Source organism: Heloderma suspectum, chromosome 4 (genome assembly GCF_057233095.1).
Source record: "Heloderma suspectum isolate Gila_16-S chromosome 4, 16-S_ref, whole genome shotgun sequence".
Lineage (NCBI taxonomy): Eukaryota > Metazoa > Chordata > Lepidosauria > Squamata > Helodermatidae > Heloderma > Heloderma suspectum.
Genome location: NC_139461.1, coordinates 248701378 through 248718632, shown reverse-complemented (window position 1 = coordinate 248718632; position 17255 = coordinate 248701378). Strand labels below are relative to the sequence as shown.

Sequence of the window (17255 nt, the reverse complement as noted above, 5' to 3'; positions counted from 1 at the left end):
CCTCATCGAGCAGATGCAGGAATTGTAAGTACTTCTTAAGAAAACAGCCAAATAGCCTGATCCTATGTTTGTTTACTCTGAAGCCAGTCCTACTGACTTCACATTTATTTACTCCCACATAAGGGATACAACGTTCTGAAGAGATTGGGAGTATGTGCCACTGAACTCAGCAGGTCTTATTTCTGATTAAGTGTACATAGGGTTGTGCAGCATGTCCTGGCTTGGTATTTGCACTAGAGAGGCAATTGTTCAGGGTGCCATCTGGACTTGAGAACTGACCATAGGTTATTGCTACTTAGAGTAGACCCATTGAAATGAATGGGACTTAAATTAGACTTACATTGGATACAACCCCATATTTGCCTACTGTCCTCATCTGATACATAAGGAAATGAATGCGCATGGGGACAGAGTCATCCACATCCAGATCCTCAAGTGTACAAACAAAGCTATTACTGGAATGAATGAGCATTTTTATGAAACTCAGGGTTTGTGAAATCAGGTCATCTCTCTTACTGGTGAAGATGAAATAAAACAAAATAAATGGGAAACAGAATAGCATGACTCAGACGTTATGAATAAGTTCCCCAAGGGCTAATTATTTGTGAAAGAGTTTACCCATTTGGGTTTAATTCACAAAGAATCCCATCTCTTTTTGGTGCTAATCACGTGTCTTGTGTTACTTATATTTTTGCTAAAACTTCAGCCCTTGGCGTTAGGGATGGACAGACATGCCATGTCTGGTTCCATGGGCTTCTGTCATTTTCACTGCCAGGTCTGTTCTGTACTGCGGTTTGTGTAGATATTTTTCCCTGGACGTTAATCTATACAGATTTTGTGTGTGTGCACTTCTTAAAAGCATGCATATCTTGTGCCCATATTTCAAATTGTACACATTTTTTGTATGCATCCATTATCTGCATTTTAAAATGTGTGTTTATCCACATTTTAAAAATGAATGCATTTTCTTTGTGCACTTTTCAAAAGTACACATTTCATTGGAAATTTCTGCCGCTGCTGTTCCATGGAATGCATCACAAATTTTGTATGGATTTTCAGATGCAAAAAATGTCCGGTCCATGTAGGTTTCTGGGGGCTGCAAATTGAAGAAATCCATAAAAAAGAAATCCAGCACAGCAGATTCTTCACACATGCCTACTTGAAGTAAGTGAGAATCTATTCCATTTAAGTTTTGTTAGTGCTGCATCCATCAAAATGGATGATATTTCAAATCAGTGCAAACATGGGGTAAATATCTAGTGCAATTAAGTAGCAAGATATTATATTTCCATATTTGTATAAGGGCTTGTTCTCATTTGAGTACTAAAATAAGGATCCTGGTTTCAAAGAATTCTAATTCCACAGCAGCGCTTCTCACATCCTGTCTGACTACTGCCAGGCTAGATTGGCAGAAAACAAAACCCTGATAGATAGAAATGGGGCAACTTTGAAAAGCCACCTCCTTAGGATTAATGGGACAATTAACAAGTAGTTCAACCCTAAAGTGATGGGTTGCAGAGAAACCCTTTGACACAGAAGTCTGACTCCCCAGCTGCTATAAATCAGGCACCACTCCCTCCGTTGAATTCAGCGGCAATGCCAGTTTACACCACTGAAGGATTTGGCTCTGAGATTTGTGCTCTTTGCAAAGAGGATACAGCACCTGGCCCTGCAGGAGACTGGAGACAGACGATGGCCACAGAAGCATACGCCCCTCCAACAACAGCCCCCTGAGGTTGTGATGTGCTGATCAGGGATGGGAGGTCTTGCTGCTACATGTTCTCTGTCAATCTGTCTTGTGAAGAAAAGAAAAACAAACAAGACATGGACTATGGTACTGGGTGGAAAAGAGATAGCTTGAGTCATGTCGACGGAAAAGATGCTGCCTCCTGCCACTGTCCGCAAAAAAACACTCCAGGCAGGGAGTAATAAATGCCTGTTGGAGGGGAGGAGAATGAAACAGCGAGCAATCATATGTCTGTTTATTATTGTACGTTCACAGAATATAATAAATCTTCCATCTCCCTCCCTGCTCTCTGCTGATTGATTCTTCTCTCTGGCCTAGACAAAGCCTCCCCTTTGTGCTCGTGAGGAATTTATCAGGCTATACAGACATTCTGTGGAAAAGAGACAGTTTCTTTTTCTTGGTATGTCTATCTGTCTTAAACCTGCTGCCCCTGGCTGTGCCCCCTTTGTTCAAGGAGCCAAAGGCAGCTGCTGTGCAGATGCCTTCAGGTTGGTACCAGGTGGAGGCAGGATGCTGAGGCTTCGACAATCCTCTTTGTAGAGAAGGTGGTCTGAGGTTCCACTCATACCATATTTTATGCAGTGAAATAATGGGTGTGGTAGGTTCATTGTCACAGGTACTGAGAACCAGGTCATGAGAGTATTAGGTACAGTACCGAGTGTTCAGTATCTCTTACACCAACCTTCCCCAAGCTCTCCAGATATTTTGAACTACAACTCCCATCATCCCTGCCCATTAGCCCTGCTGGCTGGGGCTGATGAGAGTCCAAGTCTAAAACATCTAGAGGGCACCAGGTTGGGGAAAGCTGCCCTATACAGTCTGGGCTCTGCCTAATTTAGAGACCATTTCCTCTTGCTCCCTTTCTGTGGAAATTACAAGGGCATATAGAAAGGTATTCTTGGCTTAAGCTTATCATGCTTCTCAAAATGCCTTAATTTTGGACTGGGTTAAGGCAAACATTTAAAGTTGTGGGATTTGACTATATACTCTTTGAATTTTACTTGGCAGATTAGTTTAAAATTGTAACCTGTCTCAAAGTCTTGGGATACTATAGCAGGCGAGAAATGTTAATAGATCTCTAATATTTTTCTCCAGAGGAAGCCTTGTACAAGTAGCTGCTGTATGCACAGCTGGGGCATACAGCAGGACATCAGTAGCGGAAGGTCTCATCCAGGAACTCACCTAGATTCTTCTGGGCCCCACTTTTCCTATCTGCAAAAGGCTGGTAAAGCTGATGTTCGATCAGCTTGTCAGACAAAAGCACAGATATACAGGTACAGATGCTGAATGATTGGTAGCAAGTAGCATAGGTGGAATGCAGGGATAGGGAATATCAGACCCAGGGGCCAAATCTGGCCCTTTGGGGTTCCCATAATGGCACATCCCTTTCTCTTGGCCCCATCCTCTTGGCCCCACCCACCGATAATTTGGTAGTTTCCCAGCTTTTGTGCAGTTTTTTCTACTGCTGCGTTGAAAATTTCTCCCGCATTTTTTTGACCATTCTCATTCAATTTGATAGAAGAGAAATTTATTTCGAAAAGAAATTCAATGGTGAAGAAATTTCGGAGAGATTCTCAAGGGTTGGGTTGGGATTTCTTGGGCTTACCTTACTTAGGAGGTGGCCAAGGAATGAGCACAAGCGTCCTGTCTTTCATTGTACAATCATCTCTTTGGCATCCTGTAGCCTCCTCAGCTCCCTACACTTCAATTGAAGCCTGCTGGAAGGCATCATGAGCTAATTCCTCCCTTAGGGGTTTTTCAGATCAGGAAGCGCCAGCAGCCTGGGAGGCTGTGATTGGGTAAGCTCAAAAACACCACCAAAAGAAATTCAACATAAATTATAGACTGTCCTGAGAGTGAGGCAGAACAATGGAAGCCCCTTTCATGGGGGAATAAAAACTTCAGGAAATTTGAGGACAGTTTTTGGCAAAGCACTAACTCCACCTCACTCCTGGAGGTTGATACAGCACTGCCTCCTGCCCCTCACACCTACGTTGTACTGGATGCAAAATGGGGGCCTACCTGCCAACACAGTTGATGCCGTTGCAGCACAACCCCCCCCCCCTTACTGAAAGAAGCTGTGCTACAAGCACTGTTGAGAATTTCTCTTTCCCTTGGAAATTATCTCCCAAATTTCTTTGCTCACAAATAAGGTGGAGAATTTCAAGAGGCCATCTGCACACAGCTCTACTTTTTCCCCATTCTAAAAGGTTGAAATGCCTCTCCTAAGACTTACATACTGGCAGTAATAGGGGTGGATGAAAGTCACTTACCTTTTCTCGCAGCTTGTTCGCGGTGGGGGGGAGCGCTTTGCTGCTCCCCCCGCGAAGTTCAGGCCGGGGGGGGAGGCTTCCCGCCTCGCCCAGCCAAAATTCAGGCCGGGGGGGGAGGCTTCCCGCCTCGCCCGGCCGAAATTCAGGCCGGGGAGGAGGCTTGCCGCCTCGCCCAGCCGCGAACGTGAAAGTTTAAAAAAAAACAAAAAAACGCCCCCTGATAGGCTACGTGACGATTCACGTAGCCTATCACGGCTAGATCTGCAAAGTCAGCCGTGATAGGCTACGTGAATCGTCACGTAGCCTATCACGGGTGACTTAAAAAAAAAAAGCGCGTACGCGAATGGCGGCCCCCATAGGGAGCCGCCATTCGCGTTCCTTATTTAGTTGCTGTAGTCTACGTAAATGTTTACGTAGACTACAGCGAAAATAAGGGCAACGCAAATAGCGTTGCCCTTATTTTCGCCGTAGTCTACGTAAACATTTACGTAGACTACAGCGACCAAATAAGGAACGGGAATGGCGGCTCCCTATGGGGGCCGCCATTATCCGTACACACTTTTCTTTTCTTTTTTTTAAGTCACCCGTGATAGGCTACGTGACAATTGACGTAGCCTATCACGGCTGACTTTGCAAATCTAGCCGTGATAGGCTACGTGAATCGTCACATAGCCTATCAGGGGACTTTTTTTTTTTTCTTTTATTGCAATGGCGGCGGCGGCAGCCGGTCGAAAGACTGGCTGCCGCTCCCGCCCCGCTTGAACACCCGACGAACCGCCAGCCGGACCCGCCGCCGGGAGGGACATTCAGGGAAGGTAAGTCCCGTCCCAGGGGGGGCAGGGGGCGGGGGGGGTGCGGAGGATTTCTCCCCGAAACATGTTCGGGGGGCCGTACACGTTGGCGCTCGGCCCCCCGAAGTTTCAGGGAGAAATTCTCCGCCATCCCTAGGCAGTAAGAGCTTTAAGCTACAATATGCTGGTATGTTTTTTGTATTTTTTGCCCCACCCCTTTGCCTTCAGTCCTGCCCACCAATGGAAGGAAGCTTCCAGGAACGTCTCTGAAACTGAATTCGATGCTTAGGCTAAAAAACATTCCCCACCCCTGGTGTAATGGGTGAACACACAGGAACTTCGGAGTCCAAACTGTGGTACCAATTGCACCAATGTGTTACTCTGAGGCAGCTAAGACAAATCTACTAATGCAAACAAAGGATGTGGCTGAAGGCTTGACTAGTCATCTAGCCATTCAGGTGGCATTCTAGGCATTGGTGTGATACTGGGCTTTGTTCATGTTGCATCTTTTCTCTGTGTTTTGGTCTTTCCACCTGTAAAATATGGCACAAGATAATGGATTGAATCCAAACTACAACTGGTGGAGATCAGCTAATGTGGGGGGTGGGGGGCAGGGGAAAGCAATCTTTTCCTTTTCCCCATAGCACAAGGTGCTAATAGTTTGGCAGGCAGTCCACATGTCATTGTGACTGGGAGGGAGCTGGCATTGGCGCTAGGAGTGGGACGGGTGTGCGTGGCCTTTGAGGAAGCTTAGGGAAAGATTGCCATATGGTGGGGCTGTGCACCACTTCGGTACAAAGCCTGAATAACGAGGTGAAGCAGGCTGTTTCGGAGGTTCCTCAGCATGATACAAAGTGGATCAGCCTAGCACCGAGGCACCACAAAGTGAGTCACCCCCTCCACGAGGCACCTCATAACCCTCTGAAATTCGTAGCTCTTCTTATGTCTTCTGACCAGCCAAGACAGGCTATCTCCGAAATGTATCAGCTTCTCAAAGATCACACAGATGGGCAGGAGGGGTGTCAGGAACGCCTTGGCGGCCTCTCTCAGTAGATTCCAATAGCCAACTCAAGACACAGACGAAAGGGAATTCTTTTCAAAGCTTTAATCCCATTACAACTTAATGACTCTTTCAGATGCTAATCACCAGCGGCTAAAGCAAGGAACAGCAGCGTGGCCTAAGCGTCAGGCAGGCAGTTGATCCCCATTTGAAAGAGAGTCACTTGAAGACCCAGAACTTATGGGCTAGGGAGAGATCCTCCCTCTTTCCCTTGGGTCCATGGGAGGCGGCCGTTGCTTGCGCACCAAACGGGCGCTATGCCTCCTTTCCGCACCCTCCATCGCTCGTCGCTCTTTGCGTTTGCATCGAGCTTCTAAGACGCCTCCCTCCTGCACTCCCTCACTACCAGGGTCACTAACTGTCTCTGGAATGCTGGCAGGAGGAATCTCTGCCAGGTGCTGAGCCTGTGAGGGATGAGCTGGCTCCACTCCCATGGAATGCTGTTCCTCCTCAGAATCAGAACTGCTCTGGGGCTCTCTGGGCTCAGATTCCACCCTGACAAAGGGGAAGGGGAGGCGAGCAGAGGAGAAGGAGGGAGTGTGCTTTGGCGAATTCGAACTATAGGGCTGAGCCTAAGCCAGCGGTCTCCAATCAGAGACAGTGGTGGAGGAGGGGGGGTATATATACTTTGGCGAAAGGCTGCGTCTGGTAATGTATGGGGTGTGTGCATGTGCATTCATTGCAGCTTCTTCTTTCTTCTTCACTGAGCCCTGTCTTTCCTTCATTGTTAGAAACAAAGAGTTAGTAGTAGTTAGTTAGCTCACTTGTTCTTCTCCCCCACCCCCAATCCATTACTTGTGTTGGTTAGTTTGGACTCAGGAGAGAGTTGCATGCATTTGTGTTCTAAGTTTGGCAGTTGCTGCAGCTGCCTTGTTCTATTCCAACTCGTTTGTTTTGTATCTTTCTCTATCTAACTGTCTTTCCTTGATTGTTAAAAACAAACAGTTAGCAATTATTATTAGCTTGCTTGTTTTTTTCTCATTCCTTTGCTCCATCCCCCCCCCCCCCCGCTGTTCCATTGGCATCGGTTGGGGACTCTGGAGAAGGCTGTGTTCATTTTTAAAAGTCTAGACAGGACTGTGATTTTAAAAATCTAGGAAAGAAAGAGTAGAGGAGGAAGGAATGATAGAAAAAGCTACAGTCAGGGCAAAACTTACAAAACAAATTTTTACCCCTGGGCTTGTTCCTCCATCCCTCCCCCGCATTAATTATTATTCAACCATTTAGTTTTTCCTTTCTTTCTAAATTCTAAAATAAGGAAATACAGCAGCCTGCCTGTGCCTTGCCTTACTTCTTCTCCCCACCACCACCACCACCACCCCACTAGTTCAGAAATGAACTGTCTGTGTCTTTTCTGGCTTGATCCTCCAAAAACATAAAGGAAGTCTTTTTCGCCCCTATTCTTTGCTTGCTCTTGGCTCTTACCACTCTCCTCCTCTGCTGTCTTGTATTTCTTGAACTTTACATGTTTTCCTTAAAAGAAAATTAATATAAAATAAAAAATAAAAAATCCCTTTTCTTTGCTTAGGTAGTTCTGTATTTGCTTTTCTTTTGCTCGTGCGTGTGTGTGTGTGTGCGCGTGCGCTTGTGCTGTGGTCAAGCAAGCAATACGTCCACAATTCAATACAGTGGGCAAAGCACCACACACATACTATTTTATATCAATTAACTAATTATTCCAGTAATACTCCACTGTGTGGCAAAACAAGCCAGCCCAATGAGGCATCTTCTTCAGGGTCTTGGCGGGGGCAGAGGTGGGTGAGGTGCTGCTGTCACTAGCAGTGCCATTAGGCAAGCTGGCTCTCCACCAGTCCAGATAGTGTGTCCCAGTGTAGCAGGGCAGCAGAGTGCAGAGGCCAGTTGCAGTGCCTGGAGGTCACTGTTTGGGGAGGTTGGCGGAGGCAGTAGAAGCACTCTTGGCAAAGGAGGAGCAGCAACATTTCCTTCTGTAGCGGAAGAGGGGGGCGCACTGCTGGATGTTCAGACAGAGCTGTCCAGTGTCCTCAGTGTGGTGGAGGGCGAACAGGAGGAGATACTCCAGGGTGTGGTAGAGGAGGAGGAGCAAGCAGAGGCTCCAGCACCTGACCCCTCTTCCATTGTTCCCCCTGCTTATGCGTTGCCCCTCCCCCCCAGACTCAAGGCAGGCAATCTGTGTCTCCTCCACAGACACATCAGGGCAGCATCATGTGGGACCACTCTGAGGTGGGAGTGGATCCCATCACTGCCGTCTGCTACTACTGCAAGGCATCTCTGTGCAAAGGGAAACAGCCAAGGTACTACAGCACCAGCAGCCTGCTTCTGCACTTAAGGAGGCTGCACCAATCGGTCTTGCTCAGGGAAGAGGCCCCCAAGTTCCAGCAGGCTGGCAGCAGGGGCAAGCAGAAGGCTGGTAGTGCCGCCAGAACTCCTGCAAGCTCTCCTTCTCTCACCCCCAAGAGGCTTAGGCAGGGAACCATGGAGGAGATGGGTTGGGGGAAGTATTGGTCCATCAATGGTGGAGGTTTCCAGCATTCAAAAATCAGTGGCCCTTCTGGGCTAGGCACTGCGCGTGTTCAAAAATCAGTCGCCTTTCTGGGCTAGGAACTGGCCATGTTCAAAAATCAGTGGCCCTTCTGGGCTACGCACTGACCATGTTCATTCAAGGTACATTCAAAATACTCATTTAGTGTGTGCTAGAAATAAACAAAAGCTGGTAAAAAAAATAATCGCTTTCAGCCTGCCTGCTGGATAATGTGTGTTTTCAGCCATAGAGAGGCTGAGCCGGTGATTCTTCAGAATAAGATTATTTTGCACTTCAAAGAAACCTGCAGCAGAGATTAGGGATAGTGACCTCTGCTTCAACATACTTTCCCTTCTGAGTTTGGTCTGAGTTTCTGGGAATATCAAATTCAACCAGCACCTAGGACACAAGTCAGTGGGCCAAATGGCCTGGAATTTGGCAAGTGTGATGCCCTCAAGGGGGCCTGGGATGGGCCAAGGTGTCACGTACATACATGGAAACAGGGAGAAGTTACAGCTCTTTGGGAGTTTTCTTGGAAAAACTCAAATTTCACCTGTGCCTAGCACACAAGCCAGTGGGCCAAACTGCCTGGGCTTTGGGGGGTATGATGCCCTTGAGGGGAGCTGGGAGAGGCCAAGGTGTCACATGCATGTGTGGAAACAGGGAGAAGTTACAGTTTTTTGCTTCGAGAGTTTCCGTGGAAAACATCAGATTTTAACTCTGTTTAGCACAAAAACCACTGTCTGAAATTTTGCAGGTGGCCTCCTCTCCCAGGGGGTGGAGAGGTCTCCAAATTCCATGTCTGTATCTTAAAAACTAAAGAAGTTATGACCATTAGTGTTTTCCCGTGCAAGTCAGTGGGAAAACACCCAAAATGGGCGATCTGGATATCCGAATCTCACATCGGATTCAGATACAAATCAGAGTGGAGGGGTCTGAATTGGTCTGAGACAGATAGGGGTCACTTTGGAGGATCCAAAGTGGCATCCAAAGCTGATCGGCGGGGTCCGTGCACAGCCCTGCCATATAGGCTGTCCAGTTGGCTCTGACGAATACCGGTGCCATGTACTTGATTAAGCCAGCTAGATGACCACTTCTGCACTGAGTTGTAAAGTATGGAAGTGTAATCTGTTTTTTCAAAAAATCTATTTGTGGGGAGAACTGCATTTTCCCAGCAACAAGACCTTGCCGCTTTAGAGTACAAGCCTATGCATGTTTACTCAGAAGTAAATCCCATTGTGTTGAGTGGCACTGCTTAGTTCCTATTAAATGTGTTTGGATTTGTAACCTAAATGATGAGGAAGGTGTGATGATATTCCAGCAACAGACCCTGTTGCTGCCAAGAGTTCTGGTTAGCCCCAAATCAATCGATCTACAATGAAAACATCCGATGATGTGGACAGTGTCCACAAAGGCTTATGTCAGAGTAAATGTGTTAGTCTTTAAGGTGCCACAAGACTCTTTGTTGTTTTTACTGCAGCCAACTAACACAGTTATCCCTCTGGAAATTGGATCTTCACTGGTGCTTCTTTCCCCACCCCTCTCCCTCACTTTCATCTTCATCTTCAGGTGGGGAACTGAGTTTCAGAAAAATGAAGTTGTTTGAATGAGAATCACAAGCAGACCCCAAAACTGAGTTGTTCACATGTTGTTGCAAGGGATATCGCAGCACATGATACACTTGTCTTGCATGTATTGATGAACCTGTAGAGATGCATGGGGCATAGGGCTGGTTGGGCCCGCATTCTCTGTGTGTAGAACTGCTGCAGCTTATGAGCATTCCTGCGTAATGTTAATCCATGATCCACCAGCGGATTCTAGGACATTCAACAGTTCTGCAAACAGAAAGGAGCATATAGAACATCCTTCTCCAACCTGGTACCCTCTAGATGTGTTGGACTGCAACCATTGGCGATGCTGGCTAGGAATGATGGGAATTGCAGTCCAATATGTCTGGATGGCACCAGGTTGGGGAAGGCTGGTACAGAAGATCTCTCTGACTTCAAAGCATCCACGTGTGGATGGTTTTCATGCAACAGCTTTTTCTATAATGTGCTAATGAGTTCCAGGCTATTCTTCAAACAAATGGACTGAGCCAGTGAAGGTTTTCACTTTACAAGTATGTGCCTCCTTTCTGCCTGGGGCAGTTCCAATCTGGCTTTCTGGCTGATGTTGTAAAGATCTGTCCTTTTAAACTTTAAAAATTTAAAGCAATGGATCATGTGTTATCTGCTCAGTCTGTTGACCAAGATGTCAGAGAATCGCTGAGTGAGTCTAGATTCCAGTCTTATGACATAGAAATCTTAGTGGGTGGCTATATTCTTATTTTTAAACCCTCAAAGAAAATTAAATAGAGCAAGAAACATGGAGATCCCTATCACTGTTTTTTTATTTTGTTTTTTAACCATGTAATGCACCAGGTGCCAGCACGTTTCCAGGATACCGGTCAGGTTTTGATAAGAGGCAGGCAAAGTTTAACCCCTGAGTCTCTGGAGTACTTAGTCTGATTATTACCACCAGCTTTCAAGCACCAAATACATTGAAGTAAGTCAGTGAAATGCTGTCAAATAGGCTAGCAGTGCTTTAATCAGAGGAGTGATATGGACTCAGAAGAAGGAGGGAGAGAGGTGAAGAAAAGGATATGAAAACAAAGGAGGAAGCCAACTCACCAGATTGGTTTGGATTCCAGCCATCCTGGCCCCTTCGGTTTGCGGCAGTCCAGAGCTGTGTGTCTCAAAAACAGAGGCAAACCTTCTGGATATAGAGATTTAGCTTTTTGCTTTTACAAAGGGCACAGAAAATCCCTTCCCTTCCATCCTTCACTGCTCTGCGAACAGAGGTCACTGCAATTATGGTTTTTAAACCCCTTTACAAAAAGGAAGGATTCCAAGGTTGGGACTGTCTCCAGGGTGGAAGGATCCCTCAGCAAAGTGCCTTCTGGGGGGCCCTCTCCTAGATCGGTAGACCCACCTGGTGGACCCACCTGGTGGCAGCAGATAGGGTGATCATGTGTCCTATTTTACAGAGGAGAGTCCTCTGTCTGACGAACTGTTCAGACCATTAAGAACAGGGCGCAGGAGCCTTGACGTTTTCCATCAGCACATGACCAAGCAGCAGGCACACAGGTCCCCCGGTCACAGTTTCCCCACGATGGTGAGATGCATGGTTTCTCTGTTTAAATTATAAAGACTATTTCTAAATTTGCATCTATGAATATAAATTAGCATGTGCAAATATTATGCAAATCCCTGCCCTCTTTTGCCCTCCTTTTGGTCATGCGTCCACTCTTTTCTGGTGATGTGTAAGTGGCCACCCTCGCAGCAGAGCTCCAGTTTTAATTTCTGTCAGTGTAGCGTTGCTCTGGGGCACTGGAGAAAATGTCAGTGTTGGGCAGCTACTGGCAGGGCCGGCCCAAAACATTTTGCTGCCTGAGGCAAAGGACAAGATGCCTCCCTCCCATTCCATGTACACAAACTGATCACACTGACAGCTGAAACTTATCTCAGTGCTGGGGACAGGGAAGTGCCTGCCATCCCCCCTGACCGCAGCGGGCTAGCTTAAGGGGTACAGGGCAGGCTACCTGGTGCACACAGCCCTCTGGCCCCCAACATCTTGCCACTGCTTCCCATCCCCCAGCATCTGCTGCCTGAGGCGGCCGCCTCACTCTGCCTCATAGTAGGGCCTGCGCTAGCTCTCAGACCCAGCTCCCATAACAGCATCCACTCCTGGAGCCGGCAGCAGCGTAGCCGTGGGCCCTGCCAGGGTGCTGGATCCCCAGCAACTTCCCATGGATACCATGGTGGTGCCAGGCTTCACTCCTGGGATGCAACCTCTGGGAGGTGTCCAGAGACGATGATTCTTCTGTATTGCTTTGGGGCAGGTGAGCTGAAAGCGGAGGGCCGAGTTGAAGGGAGCATCCCGGGCTGCTGTTTTAATCTAAGCCTACTGCTGAAATTTTGTCTTGGCCTGGGCAGCTCTCTAGAACAAAAGGAAAGACTGTCTGTGTTTAAGGGATGCCAAGAAGCTCCATAGCGTTGTGGACCTGGCAGTAAGCCGACAGGCAAGCCCGGTCAGGAGCAAAGTGGGAACCAAGAAGGGCTTGCACGCCAGTTTCCTTGCCAACATACATTTTTTGTTGAACGTGCACCAGGTTCCACCGCTGTAGTGGCGTTTCATCTGGAGGGAGGGGGAGGCCCAGCCAGGCTGATATTTCTCCCTCTTCCAGTCAGACTTATCTTGGCAATACAAGAATCTCTGGCTTCCCGCGTCGGAGGAGGCTCTGAGAGATGGTTTCCATTAGTGTGTGTATATACGCTATACATAGGGGTGTTGACCAGGGTCAGCTAACCGCATCAATTCTAGCTGTCAGCAGAACATCTGCTTGCTCCACTCTGCCCTCTGTAGGCCCCAGGTACATACTGTACAGGCCTGGCAGAATTTTCAGTACAAATGATTCTATGTCATATTCAGACCCCAGCTTGGATTGTGTTGAGACAGATCTTGAGGCAAGATGTTTCAGCGTTAAGATTGTGATCAGGTTTCTTTGCCCCAAATGCAAATGTTTCTTTTAGGCCACCAAGTTTGCTATTGGAGGAATAATTTGATCCCTCCCCCCTGCCCACCCCAAATGAGCAATTAACCCTAAAATCAATTTAGGATTTGCTACTTTGCCAAATAGTAAATGTGTTGTGCTCATGGTAAATTAGCAGTTTCCTTTATGGGATGTCCTTTATACACGTCCAAAGGCATATAGTAAAGATCTAAGAGGCAACGCAATTAAACTGTGCCAAGTTAGTAGAGAACAGGTGCTTTCTGCATTGATTTTTTTTTTTTAACCCAACATGGCTGTGTCTTAGAGCTGGAGGGTATTTTCTTGATACAGCTAGCGTCTCTAATTTGCAGGATGTCATTAAACCATAACTCCATTGAAAAACTTTACAGAGGCTGCAGTGTGAAAAAGCAGTTGCAAAAAGCACACATGAGAATTGAAAGCAGAAATGCAGTTTAATATATATTTCTTAATAAATCTTTCCTGCAGCTCTGCTCTGATATTGGCCATACTCGCTCAGAAATGCCCTGCTCTTATATGTTGGGTGTTCTGTTGTTGTTGTTGTTCCTTCCATTATTAGCTTTCCTGTATCCCCAGAGCTGTTATCCTCTTGTTAATCCTATCTAACTCTGTGATACAGCAGTGCAGTGATTTCAGATAACAAACGGAAGCAAGGGATAACCTGCTACACAGGTGCAAATGGTAGTTAGAAGGATTTATCTAACAGGGACTTCTGAAATGGGTCATAGCAGTAAACATCAGGCAAGCCTTTTACAGCCAAACATTTTCTTTCATAACCCTTTCGCATCCATTCAGTTATACCCCCATGCCCTGACAAGAATTGAAATCAACCATCCAGAGTTCGTGCCTTTGCTGTTTGCATTTTGACATACTTCATTTTTTAAGATTTGATGTTGCCAGATTTAAATTATCTTTGATTTTGGTCCTAATTGTTTACTGTAAGCATTAGGAACAAAGGAAGCTGCCTTATAGAGTCAGAGCTTTGGTCTATCTAGCCCAGTATTGTCAACACTGACTGACAGCAACTCTGCAGGGTTTTAGGTGGGAATTTTTCCAGCCCTTCCTGGAGATACAAGGAATTGAACCTGGGATGTTCTGCCTGCAAAGCATGTGTTCTTCCCATTGAGCCACAGTCCCATTGAGCCTGCCTAGATATAAGTGTAAGAAGAGCACGAACCTTCCACCTAATAGGGATTATCTTTATGGCTAGTTCACAAACTCTCTTAATGCATGCCTGCTTAATAATCCCTGTGTTAGTGCTTGCCTGTTTAATACTCCCTGACTCTTCTGCTGTGCGGAATTGACAATTCACCTTGTCTGTCTTAGGACTCATAAACTCTTATTGTTCTTGTTATACTCACACAACACCCTATCTTTGGCCATGAACAATCCTGGTGCCTCTTGCTTCAGTGTGGACATTGTGGATCATCTCCTGTCAGGGTGGAAACTGAGCCCAGAGAGCCTCAGAGCAGTTCGGATTCTGAGGAGGAACAGCTATCCATGGGAGAGGGGTCAGCTCATCCCTCCCAGGCTCAGCACCTGGCAGAGATTCCTCCTGCCAGCATTCCTAAGATAGATAGCGACCCTGGCAGTGAGGGAATGCGGGAGGGGGGCTTCTTAGATGCTCGACGCAGACGCAGAGAGTGACGAGCGATGGAGGGCGCGGAAAGGAGGCGTAGCGCCCGTTTGGCACGCAAGCAACGGCCGCCTCCCATGGACCCAAGGGAAAGAGGGAGGATCTCTCCCTGGCCCATAAGTTCTGGGTCTTCAAGTGACTTTCTTTCAAACAGGGATCAACTGACTACTGGAAGCTTAGGCTACCCTGCTGTTCCTTGCTTAGCCGCTAGTGATTAGCATCTGAAAGAGTCATTAAGTTGTAAAAGGATTAAAGCTTTGAAAAGAAAATCCTTTGGTCTGTGTCTTGAGTTGGCTATTGGAATCTACTGAGAGAGGCCGCCAGAGCGCTCCTGACATCTCCTTTCTTCACAAACCCCAACTTCAGCACCCTTTGAGTTCAGATCTCCACGCTTCATATGCTTTGCTGCACTGTTTTTTGCCAGCTTCTGTGCATTGTGCTTCACCTTATGCCCTGATGTGAAGTGAACCAGCAGATTTTATCTGAGAGCCACACGCCCCTTTACTGTGGTGGCCTTTGATGGCCCTTGGTGATCCTTTCCCCGGGCCAGTGCATGCCCTAGGAAGGCTCTCTATCCTCCTGTGAACAGGAACATGTTCCGTGTCCGCCAGCCAGCCGTGTTGAAGGAAATGGTGACGTCACAAGGGGAAAGCCCTTGCTGCAGGCCCAGACTTGTACAACCCAAGTTACTGTGCATTGTTAGCTAGGGACTCGGTGGCACGAGTGGGTGGCCCGTCTGTTCTAGGGTGTTTCTAGATGGCAACAAACAAACCACCCCTACCACCCCAAAATTGGAGGGGGAGCTTTAATGCTATACGGGCCTTCTGACAATTGTGCATGTTCCTAATCCAGATGTGTTAACAAAAAATTCCTACTACCCAGAATGGGTTCACAGCCCCACTGAAATTGGAGCCACTAGGCTCCACTGCCAAAGCCAGACTGAAACTTTACGATGCTGGAGGAAGCAGAAATGAAAAAGGATGAGAGGAGTATACTTGCTAGTCCTGAGGGTTCCAGACCATTTCTCATTCTGGTGTTTCCAGCTGTGAGGACACCATGCCCTTCCTTAGAAATGGCATCCTGTCACCACAGCTGTCACCACAGTTATAATGCAAGTGTGAACTTGGCTTTGGCATTCTGAGGTTGCTATTTAATAGGCTGTGTTAAATCACCATATTGTTGGTTTTGCAGAACCGAGCATGTGGCTTCCTTTCCCAAGAATTATCATGTAGGGTAGGAACAATCATTCCAACACAGAATGATCATGGAAGACTAGGAAGGTGCCGTTTTTCCATCATGCTCCTTCAAGTGCAAATATTAAACAAATCTTCACCCCACTATCCCAGAAAGGTGGCTGGTAAACAGCTGCTGAATCTCACCCCAGAGGTGTCTGCATTTTAGAAATGGGAAAAACAAACCCTTCTCCATACTGGTAAAAGCTGTCCATTCTAATGTTCCCAGGTAGAGACCAGGGTTGGGGCAGAGCTTCTAAAAATCTGGAAGAGTTTTACAAAAAAAGAACTTGAAAAACTGAATTTGTATTTTTATTTCAAAATTTTCAAAGGCTGCAAACACACTTATCCAGGACTAAGTCCCACTGAACTCAGTCGTAGTTATGTCTGCATAGACATGCATAGGGATCCACTGTAAATGTACTTGGCAGGGAATCCACATCTTTTTTGAAACATGACTTGGCAATTTGCAGTTGCAGGAGCTTAAAAATGTTTATTTGGAGCATCAGTGAAAAGTTTTTAGTTTTATTTAACTGCATGGTACCTCCCCTCGAAAATAATGTAAGACATCCACCAACATGATCTTAAAAATTAAAAAATATATATTTAACCACTCAGGACCTTTGGAAAGGAACAAAGTGTTTCACAACAGCATGACAGATTGCAACTTAACCATCGGCTAATACTCTGAAGTACAACAATCAACCTTTATTTTATTTTAAAAAGATACAATTAATTTTGCTGTGCAAGTAAGGTTGACTGTAAGGGATTAAATTGCCAATAGAAGCCACACAGGGGACAGTGGTGGTTCTTCTGCATGGAGGGACTGCTACTGTACACATTTTATTTCTACAGTTGCAAAATTATGACCTCTTGTAAAACAATTTGACAGTAAAAAATAGAATGCTATTTTTTAAACAACAGCAACAACAGGATTTGATTTCTTTATTCTCCCCCACCCCACCACCCCAATTTAGGGTGCATGCACTCCAAAATCACTGCTGAAATTCAAACAGAGTAGAAGCCAAGGGCTATTGGAAATATTGGACCAATGCCAGAGCTACTTGTAATCCCTGTTTTAGACCATCCTGCAGTGTTGGAGGTAGCTGCATACGCCTGCTCATCAGTATAGCCCTTGGGCGGTGTCATTTGACATGTCTCAGGAGGCCTGTGATCATCTCAGTATTATTTCAAAAGGAAATGGGTTGCAGGTGGTGAACAGAGTCCCTAGCATGTTGTTCTCTGCACTTCCCGTGTAATTAAAAGATGAGCTCCCTTCACCCATAAGCTGCCAACAGCAGAAGCAATTAGCAGAGGCAAGTGTAGCTGTGGGGCATGTGAGTCGGCTCACAGCTCAGTGCCTGTGAGTCAGCGAGAAAGGCAAGGCACACGCAGGTGGCCCAGCTGGGAGCTAGTCCAGCTATGTGCCAAGAGCCATCAGTGCAG

General features: G+C 46.6%; 1 protein-coding gene across 9 annotated transcripts in view; it reads left to right on the top strand.

Moving 5' to 3' along the window:
* PLEKHA6 (pleckstrin homology domain containing A6) overlaps nucleotides 1–17255 on the top strand; it is a 180448-nt gene that overhangs the window by 47638 nt on the left and 115555 nt on the right. For 7 of the 9 annotated variants that reach the window (XM_084853213.1, XM_084853212.1, XM_084853218.1 and 4 more), the window contains exon 2: nucleotides 1060–1164. The exons of the other annotated variants lie outside the window; for them this stretch is intronic. In XM_084853213.1, the coding sequence (XP_084709339.1) occupies nucleotides 1060–1164 (105 nt within the window). The remainder of the gene's footprint in view (nucleotides 1–1059; nucleotides 1165–17255) is intronic. 9 annotated transcript variants of the gene reach the window in all.